Genomic DNA, 23,861 nt, shown 5'->3' with positions numbered 1-23,861 from the left:
CTTCCATATTCCTGAGACAACGTGAGAAGAATCAAACAAATTAAAATTGAAAGTTTGTTTTTCTTCAAGAGGTTAGTACAACCACCCACTACAGGGAAAATTACAAGAAGAGATACAAACTTTATCAGTTAGCATTGAATGTTACAATTTCACATAATATTGAGTATGACGATAAGCATGTAACGAAGTGAATTTTTCTAATACAATCAGTAATGTTCCATCAATCTCAAATCGCACAATGTTCAAGCAAGTCAGCTGGTGCGTATCCCCAGCATCTCAGATGCTGCAGCGTGTTGTGCAGTGCAGTGCAGTACAAGATCTTTGTAACATAGCATAAGGTTGGCAGGTTTGTGACTCTAATAACATTTGCCCTATGGTCCATGTGATAACAGCTGCGTTGCTTAGCATTTTAAGTGGTAGTCTCAGTTCAACTTGCAAGTTTCTCCACACAAGGTGGTCTCCTTAGAGAATTTTCAAGATTTAGAACCAGTCTACATGTTTGGTTGAAGCCTTAGGTTGCTTCTTGAGTATTGTGCCCTCATTTCATTCGCGGACTTCCAGTCTGGGAAGTGGGATCAGCATCTAATCCTTGGAAAAGGTAATGTTCATATTGAAAGAAAGCAATGTCTTCTTTCCTCATGAGACAAATAAAAAGAAGCACCTAATGATGTGTGTTAAGGTTTTTGGCATTTTCAGCCAAAAGTAAGTATTTCCCCTATTTACCTTGAACTGAATTTTAATAGTAAACAGAGGAACTGATACATCTGGTAGGATACCTCTAAGAGAAGGGGCATTTTACTTTTGTCTGTAAATACTTTTCTTGCATTCTTGGTGCTATTTATCAATATAATTACCAATTCTCAAAGGTATTTACCCTATTCCCCATTTCATAATATAATTTAAAACATATTCATGGTCGCAATTCGCAACAATCAATCATGTTACATGTATATTACATTGCATTGGTCAGCCACCAGTTCACAAATGACTACCACATGCTGCACAAAAGTTCAGAGGTATCTCGCAAATCGACAGAAAATTCCTTCTCATCACTGTCCATGTAATACAGAATGAACCTATTACCTGGTACATACCCTTCATCTCTCATGTGTCTAAACAACTCCGACAAGGTAGAATAAATGATCATGGCTCTGGGATGCATTTGATCCGCAACGACGAAACTATGGACTTCCTTCTCAATCTCTATCCAGCTTGTCCCCGTCTCCTTTGCCACTCCCATTTCCTTCATTTTCCTGATGGTTCTAGCTCTATCTTTCCATCGCCCTCTAGAAGAATATATGTTTGCCAGTAGAACATATGGCACAGGATTATCAGGTGAAGCCAAGACCCATTGATCAGCTGCATATTTTCCCATCTCAGCATCACCATGAATACTACAGGCACCAAGTAATGCCTGCCAAATAAGCATGTCTGGCTTTACTGGTAGCCCCTCAATGAAACTCTTGGCTTCACGTAGCAGTCCAGCTCGACCAAGCAAGTCAACTACAGCAGCATAATGCTCCATTCTTGGAGTCATCCGATAGATACTCTGCATAGATTCAAAGAATTCCATACCCTTATTTACTAGCCCAACATGACTACAAGCATGAAGCAGAGAGATGAATGTAACATCAGTTGGATCTACACCATCTGACCTCATCTCTTCGTATAACTGGAGTGCCCTATAGCCATTCCCATGACGAGCATAGGCTGCAATTATGGAATTCCAAGAGACTGAATTTTTTCGAGCTATACTATTAAAGATTTCAACAGATTCCTCCAGTTGACCACACTTGGAATACATGTTAATAAGCCCATTACTTACAAACGAATTTGAAACGAAACCTTTCTTGATGATTAACGAGTGCACTTGCTTACCAAGACCCAAAGAAGTATCGCTACCAAAGACACCAAGAACGGCTGACACTACATCAGGGTCAATGTCAACCCCTGCTTTTACCATTTTCACAAAGATCTGCAGAGCCTCTTCTTCATATCCATTTTGGGCAAACCCCACAAGCATAACTGTCATAGCAATTGTGTCAAGAACCTCCGCGGACTCAAACATCTGCCAAGCATCTTGTACACTGCCACACTTGGAATACACATCCATCAATGCACTCTTTATACACAAATCTGAATGAAACCCCAACTTCCAAACAATCCCATGAATTTGACGAGCCTCCACGAGTGCCTTGATGCCAGAACACGCCAACAGTGCACTTAAGTATGTCAAATAATTAGGTACAACGACAGCACCTTGCATCTTCACAAGCAAATCCAAGCTTTCCTCACAAAACTCATTTTGAGCAAGACCTGAAATCACAGCTGTCCAAGAGATAACATTTCTCACAGCCATCTCAACAAAAACCTGCCTGCCCGAATTAGCATATCCGCATCGAAAATAAGAAGTAACCAATGCGTTACTAACAGATATTTCCCTCTCCATGCCGCTCAAAACAACCAACCCATGTATCATCTTGTTAAGACTAAGGAAACCACGCCCATCACAAGCTGATAAAATCGTAGTCAAACTGGCATGATCAAACTTAAAACAACGAGAACCCATCATTTCTTTGAAGTACCGAAATCCCATGTTAAAATTCCCATTATTCATAAATCCTGAAATAATTGAGTTCCATGAAACGGTATCTTTCATGGACATTTCATCAAACACTTGGGCAGCATCATCTGTCCTACCACATCTTGCATACATTGACAGAAGAGAGTTCCAAACTACAAGCGCATTCTGGGTATTAAACTGATATCCTAAATAAACAAATTGTGGGTCTTTGAGAACGAAGGCATGGATGGACAAACCAAGACGAACATTGAGTTCCCTTCCACAAGTTGAAAGGAGGAGGCTTATTCCTCGTGAGCAGCTTAGGCTCATTTTTTAGCATAGTTTAATTTTAAAACATCTAAACGGCAAATTAGATACGTTATGATCATGAAAATTGGGATAAGCTAGTTTTTATGCATGATATTAAATTAATTCGCTAGTATCTAATATTAAACAAGGACTTCAGCAGAGGAAAAGCTTTGCATTTATAAGTTTCTAAATTGTGTGAGTACTTATTAGTTTCATCATCTTTAACCAACTCGTGTTCTAAGATTTTACGTCTTAACCTTTGATACGAACCCCTTAAAATTATGAAACACGAAAATGGTCTTAAAGATGAGTAAAAAGAAGCAACTCCTTATTGGCTAAATGTATAAAACGTTGCAGGTAAATCTATCGCTTAAACAATTCCATTGGAATATTATATTTGAAAGAAAGATTTATTGTGCCCCTTGGCAAGAAATTAAGAGCTTAGAACTTAAACTTATTGGCAGTTCAATTTGGGTAACATGTCATTAATTAGCCATCTTGCCAACCATTTGTATGCTTCTTGTGTCAAATGAATTCCGTCCCAACTGATGTAGGCATTAGGGTCAGTACAGATTGGCACTCTAGGAGATCCACATATTTTACGTAAGTCAAAATTATAGCCTCTTCCTATTCCACAACAAGCTTTCTGTAAGGAGCTTTTGTCAAATCCTGCATTGTATTTAAATTAAGAAAGTTTTAAATGCATATACATACATATGTAGTTTGAAATTTTGTCATAATATACTTCTTTATTAGTAAGTGCAAATTTAAAAATTGGCTGCAGAGAAAGAAATAATTTACGGAACAAAAAGAAGAACCAATTTTTTGAGCCCTTACCAAGAGCGACGGCATTGCGTAGAAGCCACATATAGGCATTGTAGTAGTCACCATAAATCAGTGTAATTTTTGGATACCTTTTCTTCAGCTCTTGAATGGCTTGTTGCAAATGATGATTGTAGAATACTGCAAAATTATTTAGATCTTTCAAGCAATGGTGATTATCGTAGGCAGTTGAGTTGTCAGTCCTGAATTTGGTTAGGTAAATTGGTAAACAACCAATTGGAAAATTGCCAGGAACTACAATTTGAGTAGCCCCAAAACCAATGACCCTCTGAAAAGAAGTAACTGATCATTAGGCGAAACAAATTTAATTTCAACCAAATAAAGGTACTCTAATAATCATGAAAGAAATTAAAGAGATATGTAACAGCAAAATACATAAACTCACTCTAACACCACGAATGATGGTCTGAACAACTTCTGGCGCCATATTTCGCAACTCTTTTATAGTTTTACCTTGCAATAAGCCATGGTTGAAATCATTTCCTCCTACTTCTCCAACTAGGAAAAGAGCCTTCTTCAATTTTGCTGCGCGATCTAGCAAGAACCAGAAAAAGATCATTTAAACTTGCTCGCCATTAATTAGTTTATAGTTAGAGACTACTCTCCCTAGACCCCAGACCTCACTTGTGGGAATATATTGATTTTATTTTTGTTGTTGTTCTAGAGATTAAGCAAGTAAACATGCAACATCGTTTCCTTAGAAGTTTCTCTTCCGCAGACAAAATACAAAATTGGCTGGTCAATCGAAACTAATTGCATTCGTTTACAAAAAAGCGTATAAAATATGTATAATCTTTGTATATAATACACAAAAATATACATTTTGTCGGTTATTATTTTTGGGAGTGACTAAAAATATATTTCTCTTGAGTAAATAAATTACCACGGGTGGATGTTTTAAAATGAGAAGACATCCAAGCAAGCTGCACACTTAATGAGCTATTGGTGGCTGCATTAACAATCTTCTTTTCTGCCATGACTTCAGCTGGTAAAGCAGTAGCTCCTGCTACTGCAAAATTCACACCATGTGTAAAATTTGCACTTTGAAGCTTGTACGGATTTAGGAGAGGTAGACCAGATCCCAAAGCTGTCAAAAGCAAAAGAAAACATATATATATATATATATATATATATATATATATATATATATATATATATATATATATAGCACAATCAGCCTCCACTCCCATTTAAGTTAGTAATTTGTACCTAAATACAGAAACGTGACTATACCAGCCAAACAACAAACCTCTTTTTTCTTCCATTTAATTCTCTAATTAAATTTGGGACGCACAAACACTGGAAGAGAATGAAGTTTTATGCATATATACCTATGAAATCAATAATGAGCATGCCATTAGAACAACGTCCAGTTGATTTTTTCTGGGAAAAATTCATTCCATAAGGAAATCTTCCACATCGAAGACGACGTGCACAAAGATTCTCTCTTATGCAGTTGCCTGTATCAGCAAGTGAGTCACCCAACTGATATATTTTATCAAATCCACATTTCATCAATCGTAGTGATTGAGCACTGCTTTTCTGTTGAAGAACAACGAAACTGAACATGAAAGAAATAACTAGGAGATCAAGCATTACTCTTATTGTCAATGCCATGCCCCGATTTTTTCAAAATGAAATCCAGAACTAACTGAAACTTCACATGCAATCTCGATTAACAGTTTATTAGTATATTTATTCCTGCAAATTAAAAAGCTCACGATGAAAATATTTTAATAAATAAATAATACAGTAGAATAATAATAATAATAATAATAATTGGATTGGTGTACCTAAATGAAAGATAGATTTCCTTGAATGATACACTATCATTAAAAAGTATTGCGTAATAAACGATCAACAGAGTCTCTTTAGCTTTCTTCCCTTTTTTCTTACTCCTATAAATAATTAATGACTTCTTTTCTTGAACTACGAAAAGATTTCCTAGAGATACAATAATCTGTATAATCTCAGCTTTTTTAATTGATTGATACTGTTGACTTCACATGGCAAAACTTTGCACACCATCACGTCGAGATTCAAGAACGAACGCTCTATACTGTTTCCTCGTAATTTTTTTAACACTGTACTAATTAATTGGAAAATTTTGCATGCGAGAGTGATTTTTTTGTTAAAAAAATAATTTAGTGAAATTTTGGTTGTAAAAAATTGTTAAACGACTTTGGTAATACCTTAGCAATGTTGAGTAACTTTTTAGTTATAAAAAATAGTTTAATAACTTCGGTGCAAGAAAAATGAAAGTTGTATGACCATCTATGTCAAAATAGTCCCTCGAGGTTGAATTATATTTTTACTACTTGATATAAGGTAAAATAGATCACGGGGAAAATGTTTAAAAAAAATAAAAACAAAATTGAATTTTGATTTTTATGCACGTATGAACTTTGGACATGAAGCCCTTAATTAATAGAGTTAATTTCACTAAAGGTCATCCAACTAATTCTATATTTCACAAAAGTCACTTATTTATTTTTTATCACTTAAAAATCACTTTACTTTACCTTTATAACTTAAAAGTCATTCTAATTCAAAACCTACAAGTATGACATGGCATTAAATTTATTAAAAATTTAATAATAATGTCACATGAGCTTAAATAGACCATATCTATGTTAAACTCATTTCTTCAACCCGATTTGACCTATAACCAAAATGAGTTATTAATATTTTGACCATTTGATTTTATGATTGATTTGCAGAAAAAGAAGTCTAGGAAATTTAGGAAAAATTAGATCTTTTGAATTTATCTTTGGGTTTTGGTTGTACATTTACGGTCAATGGCACAATATGTTGTCTCTTTCTTTTGTCCAAACTATTGCTATAGGCTGTCTATGATTGCCGTGTGTATTGACAACTTCCACTATGCAATTTAATTGTGGGTGTTTTTCATTGAGTAATATTTTTGTCAGTTGGTATTGCATAATAAGCAATATTTTGACTTTAATGGAAAAGTAATTTGTGAAAATAGGTTCTTATTAGCTTATTATTCTTCTCCGTTAGTGGTACATTTATATATTATGTGAGATAAATATAGTAGTATTTTATAAAATGATTGAAGGATACAAAAACTGGTTCTTTGCTAGTTCTGTTCATACTTTTTTATGAAACTAGCTTTAATGCACGTGTATACCGAGTAGAAAAAATATGCAAAAATAAAAAATAAAAATTTTGCGTGTACCATTAAGTATGCAACTTAAATATTAGTATTAAATAATATATGTTATGAAATAAATATCAAATAAAAAAGTGTAAGTTCCTCAGAATGATGTCGATCCGATTGAGCTGGCTTAATAAAAAGATAAATATTGCCCCACATACCTCAGATGTGTTGTTGTGATTTCAAGTTTTGCCTCTATTCTGAAATTATCTGGTTATCTTCTTTCTTGTAGAATTAATTAGAAAATATAAGAGATATAAAAAAATATTAATAATAAAGTTTAATTAATAATTAATCTATTTACCTTCTTTAAAAATACGTGTTTTTAACTTTCGTGCAATTGTTAGGTTTCCTTTCTTAAGTATTTTATAATTTGATGTTGAGTTAGAGTCTAATGGTAGTGGTAGTAATAGCATTTATATCTTATTGTATTAATAAAAATGTATGAGTGTTTTCGTTGAAAGGTATAATTGGTTGTTTAACTTTATAGGTCCTGTCACGACCCAAAATCCAACTAGTCGTGATGGCACCTAACATCACCCGCTAGGTAAGCCAAATAACAATAATCCGATTCAATTAATATTTAACTGACTCTAATACACTCCCCAAGGACTGGTAGTACAAATCATGAGCTTCTAAGATTAGAATTTACAAAGCTGGTGTGAAATAAAAATACATCATCTGTTTGAAATATATATAAACAGATTAATATATATCATCTGTTTGGAGCTACCATGAACAAGAGGCAGCGATGACTGGAACACAAGTACATCTTCAGATCTAGCTCACGCCGTACGCAGCAACATCAGCATCAGAAATCTGCACGCAAGGTGCAGAAGTGTAGTATGAGTACAACCGATCTCATGTACTCAATAAGCAACAAACCTAACCTTAGGTTGAAAGTAGTAACGAGTTGAAACAAAGGTCAGCGTACAACACCAATAACCAACAACAGTTCATAACAGTATAATGAAAGAAACACCAATAATAACTCAACGATAAAATGCTTAGCTCGTATACAATTCTAGAAAATAAACATTTTCTTTTCAATTATAACAGTAAAACTCAAATCCTTTACCAAAATCACCGAAAATATGAGTAAATCTGAAATCTGTGATTTTTCTCAATAACTTTAACAATAGATAAGAAATTTCATTATCAGATGGCATGAGGAAAAATACTTCCCTATGCTTACATATCAAGTATGCATGTCTAATGCAATGCAGCACAATGATGACCTTATGTACTCACACTCTTAGAGTATTCAATTACTCAGTACTGTATATGGCCAATCCAGCCCAGAAAAAATCCATCCCATATATATATACATAATAACTGACATTCAGTCACTCAGTACTGTACATGGCCAATCCAGCCTAGGGAATTCCATCCCAAATAAAATAAATAATTCGGGCAAGATCCATGCCCAGGAAAATTATAAATAAATAAGGCAACTCCATGTCCTGGGAAGTCCATCCCAAATATCATATCATGTTCGCTCACTGTGGGGGGTGCAGACTCCAGAGGGGCTCCTTTAGCCCAAGCGCTATATAAAGCCGATATGACCTACTGCGGCGTGCAGTCCAATCCCATAATAATAAAGCCTATAAGGCCTGCTGCGGCGTGTAACCCTGATCCATATAATAATAAAGCCTATAAGGCCTGCTGCGGCGTGCAGCCCCGATCCATAAAATAAAATATAGATAAAGCCAATATGGCTTGCTGCGGCGTGCAGCTCGATCCCATACATATCACTCTCAATCAGGCCCTCGGCCTCACTCAGTCATCAATCTCTCTAGTCTCTCGGGCTCACAATATCATGAAACTAGCCCAAAATAATGATATGGTGTATTAATAAATAACAACTGAGATTGAGAGATGATATGAAATGAATGAACATGACTGTGTATGAAATTACAATTGAAACAAATAATTCAACAGTAATACGACCTCTATGGGTCTCAATAATACCGACATATAGCCCCAACATGATTTTTAACATGATTCTCAGCTCAATTTCTCTAACACGTGAAAGTACATGGAAATGCCAAGATTATTTGACTACACAATTTCACGTAATCAATTATGTCACAATTTATACGGTGCAAACCCACACGCCCGTCACCTAGCATGTGCGTCACCTCCAAACAAATCACATAACACGTATATTCAGCCCCAAGTTTAGAAATATTACTTATCTCGAACAAGCCGAATCCAATGTCGAGTAAGATAAACAATTCTCCGAAATTCCATTCCGCGCGAATCAACCTCCGAACGCCTTCATATTTCCTCAATTTCAAGCCAAACGATTCGAAACTAGTCAAACAACGTGCAAATTAATCAAAATATACTCCAATGCTTACAATTTAACAATTTATAAAAATTTCCAACTCCGCTCGAAAAGTCGGCAGTAGGGCGCACGTCTCGGAATCCGATGAAACTCACAAAATCCGACAACTCATTCATTCACGAGTCCAACCATATAAAAATTACTCAAATTCGACCATAACTCGGCCTTCAAATCCTCAATTAAAGTCTATAAAATTTTCTACCATTTTCAACCCAAAATATTAATTTAATGATAAAAATAACAATATATTCATGTAATTTAACCAAAACCGAGTTAGAATCACTTACCCCAATTCATATGATGAAAATCGCAAAAAAAATCGCTTCAATCCGAGCTCCATAGCTCCAAATATGTTAAAATGGCTGAAACCTCGAAATATAGCTTCTGTCCAGGCATTTACTCTTCGCAATCGCGAAACACAAAATTTTCCAGCCTAAAATTTGCCCTTCGCGATCGCGAAAAACCAATCGCGATCACGAAGAATAAACTCTCCAACTCTACCAGACAACCTCTAGTATAATGGTCATAACTTTTTGTACAAAACTCCAAATGATAAATGGTTCAATTTTTAAAAAAACTACACATCAGGGGCTATAACCTTTATTTTCGGATCATCTCCAAATTCCTTATAGATTGTGAGATATAAGCTTCTAAAGTCGGGTCAGTGCAATAGAGATTTTGTTCTACGCGATCGCGAAAGAGCTTCCGCGATCGCGATTCACAAGAACCCAAACTGCTGTTTGCTCTTGGAGAACACGACCAAATATTCGCGATCGCGATGCACACCTCTGTAGACAAAAATCAGCAATTAAAAATGGCCAAGAAATGATCCGAAACCACCCTGAAACTCACCCGAGCCCCTCGGGACCCCGTCCGAACATATCGGAAAGTCCCAAAACATATTACTGGCCTACTCGATGCCTCAAATCACATATAACAATATCGAAATGACGAATCACACCTCAATTCAAACTTAATGAAATTAAGAAATTCCAACTTCTACATTCGATGCCGAAACCTATCAAATCAAGTCTGATTGACCTCACATTTTGCACATAAGTCATAAATGATATAACAGACCTATTCTAATTTCCAGAATCGGATTTCGACCCCGATATCAAAAAGTCAACTCCCCGGTCAAACTTTTAAACTTAAGTTTCCTATTTTTGCCATTTCAAGCCCTAATTTAACTACTAACTTCCAAATAATTTTTCGGACACATCCCTAAGTCCAAAATCACCATATGGAGCTATTGGAATCATCAAAACTCTATTCCGGAGTCGTTTATACATAAGTCAACATCTGGTCAACCTTTCAACTTAAGCTTTCAACCTTGAATTTCATTCTTCCAAACTAACCCTGAAATACCTGAAAACCAGAACCGACGATTTACAAAAGTCATAATATATCATATGAAGCTATTCAAGACTTCAAATAGTAGAAAGGAGCGTAAATGCCCCAAACGACAAGTCGGATTGTTACATTCTCCCCTACTTAAACATACGTTCGTCCTTGAACGTGCCAAGAGTTGTTCCTAAACCTTCAAATCATTATTCCACCTTACCATGCACATACCCGGGGGGTGATCCCATGCCAAGAGTTGCATGTCTCTTTTTTTTGTCCAAACTATTGCTATAGGCTGTCTATGATTGCAGTGTGTATTGATAACTTCCACTATGCAATTTAATTGTGGGTGTTTTTCACTAAGCAATATTTTTGTCGGTTGGTATTGCATAATAAACAACATTTTGACTTTAATGAAAAAGTAATTTGTAAAAATAGATTCTTATTAGCTTATTGTTCTTGTCTTTAGTGGTACATTTATATATTATGTGAGATGAATATGGTAATATTTTATAAAATGATTGAAGGATGCAAAAATTGGTTTTTTGCTAGTTTTGTTCATACTTTCTTATGAAACTAGCTTTAATGCACGTGTATACCGAGTAGAAACAATATGCAAAAATAAAAATAAAAATTTTGCGTGTACCATTAAGTATGCAACTTAAATATTACTTAAATATTTGTATTAAATAATATATGTTATGGAATAAATATCAAATAAAAAAGTGTAAGTTTCTCAAAATGATCGATGTCGATCCGATTGAGCTGGCTTAATAAAAAGATAAATATTGCCCCACATACCTCAGATGTGTTGTTGTGATTTCAAGTTTTGCCTCTATGCTGAAATTATCTGGTTATCTTCTTTCTTGTAGAATTAATTAGAAAATATAAGAGATATAAAAAAATATTAATGATAAAATTTAATTAATAATTAATCTATTTACCTTCTTTAAAAATATGTGTTTTTAACTTTCGTGCAATTGTTAGGTTTCCTTTCTTAAGTATTTTATAATTTGATGTCGAGTTAGAGTCTAATGGTAGTGGTAGTAATAGCATTTATATCTTATTGTATTAATAAAAATGTATGAGTGTTTTCGTTGAAAGGTATAATTGGTTGTTTAACTTTATAGGTCCTGTCACGACCCAAAATCCAACTAGCCGTGATGGCACCTAACATCACCCGCTAGGTAAGTCTAACAATAATCCGATTCAATTAATATTTAAGTGACTCTAATACACTCCCCAAGGAGTGGTAGTACAAATCATAAACTTCTAAGATTAGAATTTACAAAGCTGGTGTGAAATAAAAATACATCATCTGTTTGAAATATATCTAAACAGATTAATAATTCTGGAGCTACCATGAACAAGAGGCAGCGATGACTGGAACGCAGGTACATCTTCAGATCCCGCTCATATCGTACGCAGCAACATCAACATTAGAAATCTGTACACAAGGTGTAGAAGTGTAGTATGAGTACAACCGACCCCATGTACTCAATAAGTAACAAACCTAACCTTAGGTTGAAAGTAGTGACGAGCTGAAACAAAGGTCAGCGTATAACACCAATAACCAGTAACAATTCATAACAATATAATGAAAGTAACACCAATAATAACTCAACGATAAAATGCTCAGCTCGTATACAATTCCAGAAAATAAACATTTTCTTTTCAATTATAACAATAAAACTCAAATCCTTTACCGAAATCGCCGAAAATATGAGTAAATCTGAAATCTGTGATGTTTCTTAAAAAACTTTAACAACAGATAAGAAATTTCATTATCAGATGGCATGAGGAAAAATACTTCCCTATGCTTACATATCAAGTATGCATGTCTAATGCAACGCAACACAATGATGAACTCATGTACTCACACTCTCAGAGTAGTCAATCACTCAGTACTGTATATGGCCAATATAGCCCAGAAAAAATTCATCCCATATATATATATACATAATAACTGACATTTAGTCACTCAATACTGTACAGGGCCAATGTAGTCCAGGGAATTCCATCCCAAATAAAATAAATGATTCGGGCAAGATTCATGCCAAGGGAAATTATAAATAAATAAGGCAACTCCATGCCCTAGGAAGTCCATCCCAAATATCATATCATCTGCACTCATTGTGGGGGGGGTGCAGACTCCGGAGGGGCTTCTTCAGCCCAAGCGCTATATAAAGCTGATATGGCCTACTGCGTCGTGCAGTCTGATCCCATAATAATAAAGCCTATAAGGCCTGCTGCGACGTGCAACCCCGATCCATATAATAATAAAGCCTATAAGGCCTACTTTAATACCCCAAATTTTTACTAATATTTATATTTTCGATTAAGCATCTTTATAATGAGGATATATTTTACTTCGCACTTCCTAAACGTGAAATTGACAATATATGAAAATTTCATACTTTAGGTTGTGTTAATATTGACAAAGAAGTTTCATGGTGTTGCTATGTGTAGCACTTAATATTATTTTGATGAATTGTTATTAAATACATTATATAATTAAGGTTTTGGGCTGCCACCCTTTTGTATTTATCTAAAGATATTTAGTAGGTTGGGAAGCCACATTTTTCATATTTATCCAAAGTTTAGATATTACTTTGGTTGACTTGCTTTTCCATAACCTCCTCTCATATTTCATTCTTTCAAGACAAAGAAAACTCCTACCCTTTCTCCTTCTTATCACCTGGAAAAACAACTTCATGAAAACCATCATAAATCTCCACTAAACCAACCAGTAAAACTCGTTCTTGGTGAAGCTCAAGTTGCTCCTCTCTTTTGTGGTAAGTTAATAAATCCGTTTTTACACTAGATAACTATTAGTATTTTCTTCATATCTTTTTGTATAGAGTTTTGTTTTAAGTGATCCAAGATTTTCTGGAAAGTTATTTCATAGATCTATAACTCTTATTCAGGAACCAAAATCTAATTTTGCCTGTATGTATCCGAAAAGGGGTCATAAAGTACAAGGCAGGTGCTTCCCAGATTTTCAGTTTTAAAAATACTCCATGTACTACTGTTAGTAATTTTAGCATAACGTTTTGTAAGAAACTGATATTGGGGTGATTCAAGATGTTCTGAAACTCTAAGACATATATCTACAACTGTAATGAAGACCATATAGTCTAGTTTGTCCTTTTCATCTTCAAAACTGAGTCACAACATAAGATAGTGATATTGTCCAGAATTTCTATTTCAAACATTTTGGGTAGTTTTCACCAATATCATGTTTAGTTTGACATGTTAAATCATTGAACTTATATAGATATTTGATTATGTATTTAAGGTATATATACCCTTGTAAAATATGAGGGGAAGTGTTTGAGGAAGTGGACAAATTTGGTTTGTTTATGGCGTAGACGATTCGAACGTCCTCAAGTTGTGGTTGAACTGTTTTGTGGTGAAACACCAAGGTTTGTGTATAAATTTTGTACTCTTTTTACTTGTTAGAATATTTTGAAATAACCTGATATTTTATTTTTCTTATCTTCAATTTATATCGTTGCACTCGTACGGATTGCTTGATCGTTTTGCATTCTTGTTGGGACTTTGTCCTTCTTGTGGCAGTGATTTTGTCTCTCATCTTGGCATGCCTCTTGATTAGGATCTTATGCCATCTTGACTTTGGATTTGTAGTTCGTCTTAAATTATGAAACTTGTCCGTGTTAAGTACGAACTAGGAAGCCATTTCAAATATGGTTCTTGATTCTCTTGACTATTGGGTTTTGACCCTACTTGATTTAGGGTTTCGGTCCATCCTGATATCTGATTATGCTTAGTGTGATGGCATGACGTATATATTGGGCGAAAAATAGATATTTGGCAAACTCTCTTGGATTGATAGTATACGCTTTCTCGGCTCTTGAACATTGTTATTGATATTTGGAAACACTTCAAGGTTTGATATTTGATACTTTTGATATATTTGTTCACTTATTTTAAATTATGTTTGTCACGACCCGAAATTCTCACCTTCGGACCGTGATGGCACCTAACATTTCACTTGCTAGGCAAGCTAACGTTAGAATAATATTATCAATTTTTAAAACAAATTTTAAATTTATTAATAACAAAGAACAATTGCGAAAGTAAATTCTGAAATATAGTGAATAATCCATAAAAACAACGGTGTCTAAATACCATCCCAGAATTGGTGTCACAAGTGCACGAGCTTCTAGAATAATACAAATAAGGGCCTGAATAAAATAAAACTGTCTGAAAATAAACACATAGCTAAAGAAAAATAGACAGGGACTTCAGAACTGCGGACACCGTGCAGTTATACCTCAAGTCTCCTCTGGGTAGCTGATATCCGCGTAAGTCTATGGTACGCCGCTGGAACCAATTCCGAAATCTGCACAAGAAGTGCAGAGTGTAGTATCAGTACGACCGACCCTATGTACTGGTAAGTGCTGAGTCTAACCTCGACGAAGTAGTGACGAGGCTACGGCGGGTCACTTACATTAACCTGTACGCAATATTAGTAATAACAACAAATAATATAAATAAATTGGGTAACTAATTTATAATAATTGATGCCAACTCAACAGTCATAACCAATTGTCATTTTCATCAATTTTCGTTGTAGCGTGCAACCCGCTTTCACAATATATTCATATTCCATTCTGTTGCGGCGTGCAACCCGCTCCTCTAATATATTCATTTTAATCAAGTCTATTGCGGCGTACAACCCGATCCCCCAATATATATATATATATATATATATATATATATATATATATATATATATCGAATTTTAAATAAGTCTATTGCGGCGTGCAATCCGATCCTCCAATATGGACTTTTAATAAGTCTGTTGCGGCGTGCAACCCGATCCTCCAATATGGACTTTTAATATGGACTTTTAATAAGTCTGTTGCGGCGTGCAACCCGATCCTCCAATATGGACTTTTAATAAGTCTGTTGCGCGATCCTCCAATATGGACTTTTAATAAGTCTGTTGCGGCGTGCAACTTGATCCTCCAATATATCCATTTCAATCAATTCTGTTGCGGCGTGCAACCTGCTCCTCCAATATATTCATTTACCAATTCTTATAGAAGAAATTTTCCCAATAAATGCAACAATTAATATAAAATTATAAGACAACAAGCATGCAATAATTATTATTTAATTATGAAACAAACAATGACAAATAGCAAATTATTATAGAAATCAGGGAGAAAATATGCAGTTTAATATTTAATATTCTAAATGTCAAATAACAATTAAGACACATAATTCAAATAGCATGTAACAATTAATGCAGGAATTCAAGAATTAATATTTGACAAAGAATAGGAGAGAAATAATTATTATAATAATTAATTCATGATTTAAAATGATTTATGATTTTTCAAGTAATTATGCAAACAATTAATTTGACGACGTATAGACACTCGTCACCTTTCCTATACGCCGTTCACATGCATTTCACATAACAAATATTTTAAGAGTTCTATTCTCTCAAGTCAAGGTTAACCACGATACTTACCTCGCTTTGCAAATTCCAATCAATTACTCGACCACAGCTTTTCCTTTTAAATTTGTCTCCAAAATCTTCAAATCTATTCATAAACAATTCGATATACTCAATACGAATCATAGGAATTAATTCCATATGAATTTATTAATTTTTCGGATAAAAATCCAAAATTCATTTAAATATTCGAGAGTGGGACCCAATCTCAAATCCCGGAAAGACTCACAAAATTCGAATACCCGTTCCGATATGAGTTCAGTCATACAAAAATTATCCAATTTCGATATCAAATGGACCTTCAAATCTAAAATTTTTGTTTTTGGAAGATTTTATAAAAATCTGATTTTTCTTCCATTAATTCACTGATTCATGATATAAATGAGTATGGAATCATGAAATATAATCAATATAGGATAAAGAACACTTATCCCAATGTTTTCATGTGAAAATCGCCCAAGAATCGCCTTACCCGAGCTTAAAAATTGGAAATTATTGAAAATGGGTCGAAACCCCATTTCCAGAACTTAAGTTTGTTTCTGGGATTTTTACCCTTCGCGAATGCGGTCAGTGCCTCGCGTTTGCGAAGCACAAAATTTTTGCTGCCCAATTTTACTCTTCGCGAACGCGAAGCTTGCCTAGCTTGGCCTTCGCGAACGCGACGGCAATTTCCTGGTTAGCCTCTTTTCCTTCGCGAACGCGAAGCTTTGCATCTCAAGCCTTCGCGAACGCGTTCACTCTGTCGCGAACGCGAAGCACAAAACGTTCCAGCCCCAATTTTCTCTTCGCGTTCACGAGAGTACCTGCGCGAACGTGAAGAAGAACACACCAGAAGCCTGAAGTCTGCAGAAAACCAGATTTCCTAAGTCCGAAATCATCCCGTAGCCCATCTGAAACTCACCCGAGCCCTCGAGGCTCCAAACCAAACATGCACACAAGTCCTGAAATATCATACGAACATGCTCGCGTGATCAAATTGCCAAACTAACACCTAGAACTATGAATAGAATACCAAATCAAAGGAAATTTTCAAGAAAACTTTAAAACTTATATTTTTACAACCGGACGTCCGAATCACGCCAAATCAACTCCGATTCTCACCAAATTCGGAAGAAAAGTCATTAATATTATAGTGGACCTATACCGGGCTCCGGAACCAAAATACGGACCCGGGGTCAATGAATCCAACATCAGTAATTTCTTAAAAATCATTAAGCTTTCAAGCTTTTAATATTTCATCAAAATTCCACATCTCAGGCTAGGGACCTCGGAATTCGATTCTGGACATACGCCCAAGTCCCAAATCACAATACGGACCTACCGAAATTGTCAAAATTCTGATCCGGGTCCGTTTGCTCAAAATGTTGATCAAAGTCAACTCAGTTGAGTTTTAAAGCTCTATTTCATATTTTAATCCATTTTTCACATAAAAACTTTTCAGAAAATTATACGGACTGTGCACGTAATTCGAAAAATTATAAATGGTGCTTTTTGAGGTTTTAGAACATAGAATTACTTATTAAATTTAAATATGACATTTTGGGTGATCACAATATTAAATTTGAGCTACCTATGACTGAAAAGGGGAATTGGAGAATTTAATGGCTCCAAGCCCAAAGTTTATACACCACTAAGCTTTATACTTAGCGATAGTTATTTTCTATCATAGGTAATGTACGGGATGGAATTTGAAGACGGCCTTATGAAGTAGTCTTTTTGGGAGCACTTATGGAGATCACATTTGCATATGCACCATGGTTTTGTATAGTTTTGGGATATGTACATGATATATATGTCATACTTATGTATGTTATTTGGAGGCTTGTTGGATCTTAAGACCAAAATCTTGTAACTTGAATTTGGTAACTTATTTTGCAGTTTTAGGGTGTGTTAATAACTCAAGTCTTGTAATATGCTGAATTTACACTTTGTCTTGTAATTATGTACAAAGGAGAAAACTAGTTTTTCTTTTTATACCCGATAGTTTGAAATTTATGTACAATACAAACAAGAAATGATGTCGAATGAAAGTATAATTTTGTTAGGAAGTTGCTTTAACGTATTGATTATTCAAGAAGGGTTATATTTGTAACGACCCGACTTGTCGTTTTAAGAATTTATGCCTCGTTTAGTGACTTAAGGTTTTGAGAAGTTTTGCAATATGTATTATGACCCGGGGGTGTGGTCGAGTTTGATTTACTAAAGATTCAGAATTAAATTAAAAGAACAATCCTTAATTTGAAGCTTAAATGGAAAGAGTTGACCGGAGAGTTGACTTCTGAGCAAACGACTCCGGAATGGAATTTTGATGATGTCAATAGCTCTGTATGGTGATTTTGGACTTAGGAACGTGTCCGGAAAATTATTTGGAGGTCCGTAGTGGAATTAAGCTTGAAATGTCGAAAGTTGAATTTTTTGGAAGTTTGACCGGGGGGTTGACTTTTTGATATCGTGGTCGGAATCTGATTATGGAAATTTGAATAGGTCAGTTATGTCATTTATGACTTGTGTGCAAAATTTGAAGTCATTCCGGATTGATTTGATGTGTTTCGGCATAAGTTATAGAATTTGAAAGTTCAAAATTCATAGATTTTGATTTGGGGTGCGATTCGTCGTTTTGATGTTGTTTAATGTGATTTGAGGCTTCGAGCAGGTCCGTGTTATGTTATGGGGCAGGTTGGTATGATTGGACGGGGTCCCGAGGGGCTCGGGGTGTGTTTCGGGGTGGTTTCGGACCAAATTGGAGCTGTTTGGACTGCTGTTGCTGAAGTCTGGTTTCCTTCCTCGCGAACATGAAGGGAGTCCCGCGTTCGCGAAGACGAATTTGAGGGACTGATGGTTTGGCCTTCGCGAACGCGAAGCTGTGGACGCAAACGCGAAGAAGAAGCAGGGCAAGCCTTCGCAAACGAGGCTCAGGCAACGCGAACGCGAAGAAGAAAGGAAGATTGGGGCCTGGGGTCGTTTGGCCTTCGCGAACGCGAACGCGAACGCGAACGCGAACGCGAAGGAGTTGGTCAGCTGGTCATCGCGAACGCGAGGAGGAAATGATGGGGCAGAAATAGTTGGCCTTCGCGAACGCGATGAAGGATTTGAGGCAGTTGGGTTTTGGCCTAATGGTCGCGAACGTGAAGAAAGCCTATCTGGGCAGAATTAAAAGTCCCAAAAATGGGGGTTTGAGTTCATAACTCAAAATCTAATTGGGAGCTCGGTAGAAGGAGATTTTTGGAGAGATTCTTGCGTGGGTGTTTGGGGTAAGTGATTCTTATCCAGTTTTGATTAATTTTCATGATTATGTCTTTGAATCCATCATTTAATTCAGATTTAATGGAGGAAAATCAAGATTTTTGTAAAATCTTCCATACCGAAAATTTAAGATTTGGAGGTCGAGTTGTTATTGGAATTCGATAAAATTGGTATGGTTGAACTCGTATCGGAATGGATGTTTGGATTTCATGAAAATTATGTCGGGTACTGAGAGGCGAGCCCCACGTTGACTTTTGTTGACTTTTTGAAATAAATTTTTAAGTCGACGTATTATTATCCGAAATTATTTCCGATAAATTTTAATGAGGTTGTGCAATTAATTTGGATAGATTTGAGCTGTCCAGAGGTCAATTCAAGCAAGAAGACTATTTTGGAATATCGACCTAACTTTATAAAGGTAAGTATCTTGCCTAACCTCGAGTTGGAGAATTACCCCTTAGGCATTGAGTCTTATGTGAAAATTGTATGGTTGGAAGCCGTGTACGCGAGGTGACGAGTACGTACTCGGGCTTATATGTGCAAATTTTATTGGTTTAAAGTTTTATGCATCTTTATGTATTAAATTGGATAATTGTTGGCACTAGTAAATCCTTGAATTATCATGCTGCATTCCTTATTTTTCAAGTTTGTATTTTATATAATAATTTGGTGTTATTGTTATTTGGATTTTATGTGAATTTCGTGTGTTTGTTGATTTGATATGTTTCTTGGAACTAAATTCATGATGGAATCCTTATCTGCAAATGTTTATTAAATAAGTTTAAATTGAGGAGTTAATATAATTATCAAGAATATGGATTAATGAATGTGTTGCCCTATACTGAGTATTTTTCATCTCTGTTGACTGTTTTGAGGTTTTATATACGTTGTATGGAGCCTTGGGCTATTTATTGAGAAATTTATTGATTTTGCTACACATTTGGAACTTGATTGTGGCCAGTGGCAAATTGAGATATGAATTGTTGTATTGTGTTGTGGATTAAACACTCTCCTTGACGTTATTTATACTTCCTACCTTGCTTGCTAATGATATACATGTGCTTGGTGAGGAAGAGTGTAAAGCACGAAGGGTGATGCCGTGCCATTTGAATTATATTATCATGTGAGGGAGAGTGTAAAGCACGAAGGGTGATGCCGTGCCATTGAGAGTGTAAAGCACGAAGGGTGATGCCGTACCGTTTCATTTATATTATCAGGTGAGGATGAGAGTAAAATCACGAAGGGTGATGCCGTGCCTTTTCATTTATATTATCAGGTGATGATGAGAGTAAAAGCACGAAGGGTGATGCCGTGCAATTATTTTTATATTATCATATTCATGGCACGAAGGGTGTTTTCGTGCAGGAGAGGACGAGAGACATACATTATATTGTGATATCGTTTGTTGTGTATACATTCATGCCTTTATCTTGAGATATTTGTAACGACCCAACTAGTCGTTTTGACTTTTAGAACCCCGTTACCCCAAATAAAACTTCCCGTATGTGCTTTAAATGATTTATGACTTGTGGGGATAGTTGGTTCGGGATTTGGAAGTGTTTGGGTTGAAATCGGAACACTTGGTTCCTTAAGTTGGCTTTAAAAGGCCAAATTTGACTTTGGTCAACATTTTGAGCAAACAGACTCGAATAAGTGTTTTGACAGTTTCAATGGTTCCGTATCGTGATTTGGGACATGGGCGTATGCCCAGAATCAAATTCCGAGGTCCCTAGCCCGAGATATAGAATTTTGATGAAAAATTAAAATGTTTAAGTTCAAATAGCAACCGGATGTCTAATTATGTGAAAATGACCCCGGAATAGAATTTTGATGATTCCAACAGCTCCGTATGGTAATTTTGGACTTAGGAGCGTGTTCGGAATTTTATTTGGAAGTCCGTAGTTAAATTAGGCTTGAAATGGCTAAAAACAAGAATTTAAGTTTGGAAATTTGACCGAGGAGTTGACTTTTCGATACCAGAGTCGGAATCCAGTTCCGAAAATTTTTATAGCTCTGTTATATCATTTATGACTTGTGTGTAAAATTTGATGTCAATCGGAGTTGATTTCATAGGTTTCGACATCGAATGTAGAAGTTGGAAATTTTAAGTTTCATTAAACTTGAATGGGAGCATAATTCGTGGTTTTAGCGTCGTTTTATGTGATTTGAGGTGTCAAATAAGTTCGTATGATGTTTTAGGACTTATTGGTATATTTGGTTGAGGTCCCGAGGGCCTCGGGTGAGTTTCGGATGGTTAACGGATCAAAAGTTGGACTTAAAACAGCTGCTGCAATTTTTCCTTTCTGCTGGAAATTCTGGCCTAAAATCGACCTCCCAAAAGAAATCGAACTCCCAAGATCGAGACAGAGGATCGAGGCTGAGGATCGAGGCTGTGGATCGAGGCTGAGGATCGAGGCTGTGGATCGAGGCTGCCTGGGCAGAATTATAAAAGAGGGCATTCATCCCATTCGCCATTTTTAACAAATTGGAGTTTGAGCAGAGGCGATTTTTGATAGATTTTCAAGGAAAAGACATTGGGGTAAGTGATTCTAACTTGTATTTGGTCTATAAACATAAATATATCATTGTTTTCACCATTTAATTAGTGTTTTGAGATTGAGATTTGGAAAATTTTAGAAATCTCATAGAAACAATTTTTTGAGATTTCGGTATCGATTCGGAGTCGGATGAGTGAAACTGGTATGGTTGGACTCGTAATTGAATGGGTTGTCGGATTTCATAACTTTCGCCGGATTCCGAGATGTGGGCCCCACGGACGAACTTTTAATTAATTTCGGGATTTTTATTAAAAATGTAGTATTTTCTTATAGAATTGATTCCTATAATTTTTAATGATTGTATCGAATTATTTTGGCTAGATTCGAGCCAGACAGAGTTGGATAATCGTGAAAAAGGCCTTATAGTGGATTAAATTGGAGCAAGACGAGGTAAGTCTCTTGTCTAATCTTGTGAGGGAAAAATTACTCCATTGGGATTAAATTGAATAATTATTGCTAATTGTGGGGGCTACGTACGCACGAGGTGACGAGAGTCCGTGCGTAGCTACTATTAATGCTAAAGTCCAGGTAGTTTAGGACTAAAAGCATGAATTAATTGTGTAAATTGTATTCTTTGTTTAATTAATATTAATTGATATATATATATATATATATATATATATATATATATATATATATATATATATATATGAATATATTGTGAATTTTCAGATAAAGATATTAAAGGATGAAAACCTTATATGCTTGATTTTCTGTTTAAATTAATTAATTATTAAAAAAAATTGTTCTTCCTCCCGAATTTGTCTTATAATAAATATACTCTCCTTCCGGAGGCACATAAGAAAATGTCCTCCTTTCTTGTGGAGCGGGCCGAACGCCTCGGCAGGATAGATGCATCTATGGATCGCGCCGCACGTCCCTCGGCAGTGTACACGACACTCTGGATCGGGCCGTACGACCTTGACAGAAATCATGATTAATAATAATAATAATTACACGATACTTGGAAAGTTTATTACAACTTGTAAAGCTAGTTGATAAATTGGAAATTTATTAAAATTGAATTGCAGCTTGTAAAGCTATTTGATAAATTGGAAATTTATTGACAATTGAATTGCAACATGTAAAGTTATTTGATAAAATGAATTTTTTATTAAAATTGAAGGATTTAATTAATAGATTAGAAATTGTTTCATTTGAAGGAATTTGATTGATAAATTGGAAATTTATTGGAATTGAAGAAATTTAATTACTTCTGCTGGTTCAATAAAATTATTGTTAACTCTGTGAATCACGTTGATTTAAATATATCTATTTTCATGATTATTTAATATTATTAACACATAGTGAGTGTCAAAGTCGGCTATCTCGTCTCTACCACTTCGACATTAGGCTTGATACTTACTGGGTACACGTTGTTTTCGTACTCATACTGAACTTGCTGCACATTTTACTGTGCAGGTACATATATATATATATATATATATATATATATATATATATATATATATATATATATATATATATAACGAGCTTGTGGGCGCAGATGTGTAGTTAATAATTGTGGGGACATAGGTGAGCTGCATTCTATATTACGATCCGCAGCTAACAGATTCTCCTTCAGAGTTATTATATTTTCCTGTCTAATTTGTATTCTAGACAGATGCTGTATTTTATTTTAATTCCCTAGTAAATGCTCATGCACTTGTGACACCGGGTTTTGGGATGATTATGGGTTGCACTGTATTGGGAATTTTTAAAGATATTAGTACGTATTTGGTAAATGTTATCTTCTGCTATTTAATTGAGGGGAACAACTATGACTTCAAAAATATTAAAATGAGAATTTATTTAGTATTTATTATTGGCTTGTCTGACAGCGGTGTCCGGCGCTATCACGACCTATAGGTGAAATTGGGTCGTGACAACATGGTATCAAAGCACTAGGTTCACGTAGGTCTCACGAGTCATGAGCAAGTCTAGTAGAGTCTTGCGGATCGGTACGGAGACGTCTGTGCTTA

The 23,861-nt window shown here is 35.4% G+C and overlaps 2 protein-coding genes across 4 annotated transcripts in view; both read right to left on the bottom strand.

The window, feature by feature from the left end:
• Positions 1 to 176: 176 nt before the first annotated feature.
• Positions 177 to 3,054, bottom strand: LOC104117363 (pentatricopeptide repeat-containing protein At3g05340). The gene has a single exon (XM_009628405.4). The coding sequence runs from the start codon at positions 2,891 to 2,893 to the stop codon at positions 989 to 991; it is 1,905 nt and encodes a 634-aa protein (XP_009626700.1). The 5' UTR covers positions 2,894 to 3,054; the 3' UTR covers positions 177 to 988.
• A 125-nt stretch (positions 3,055 to 3,179) lies between these two features.
• LOC104117364 (GDSL esterase/lipase At5g03980-like) overlaps positions 3,180 to 23,861 on the bottom strand; it is a 162,563-nt gene continuing 141,881 nt past the window's right edge. Inside the window, exons 1-5 of one of the 3 annotated variants that reach the window (XM_070180752.1) lie at positions 5,047 to 5,420; positions 4,599 to 4,802; positions 4,101 to 4,249; positions 3,710 to 3,983; positions 3,180 to 3,541 (exon numbers count right to left, since the gene is read on the bottom strand). In XM_070180752.1, the coding sequence (XP_070036853.1) occupies positions 3,327 to 3,541; positions 3,710 to 3,983; positions 4,101 to 4,249; positions 4,599 to 4,802; positions 5,047 to 5,332 (1,128 nt within the window). In that variant the 5' untranslated portion in view covers positions 5,333 to 5,420 and the 3' untranslated portion in view covers positions 3,180 to 3,326. Of the gene's footprint in view, positions 3,542 to 3,709; positions 3,984 to 4,100; positions 4,250 to 4,598; positions 4,803 to 5,046; positions 5,421 to 23,861 lie in introns of those variants that run through there. The other 2 variants (XM_018778003.3, XM_070180759.1) reach the window with 2 other exon arrangements.

The sequence above is a fragment of the Nicotiana tomentosiformis genome, chromosome 1, assembly GCF_000390325.3.
Source record: "Nicotiana tomentosiformis chromosome 1, ASM39032v3, whole genome shotgun sequence".
In the NCBI taxonomy this organism is placed as follows: Eukaryota; Viridiplantae; Streptophyta; class Magnoliopsida; order Solanales; family Solanaceae; genus Nicotiana; species Nicotiana tomentosiformis.
The sequence above is the reverse complement of the archived record's forward strand: the minus strand, read 5'-3'. Positions and strand labels throughout refer to the sequence as shown.

Bases quoted from the DNA above. Each gene is read 5' to 3' on its own strand.
- LOC104117363 (XM_009628405.4), bottom strand. From the start codon at position 2,893: ATGAGCCTAAGCTGCTCACGAGGAATAAGCCTCCTCCTTTCAACTTGT.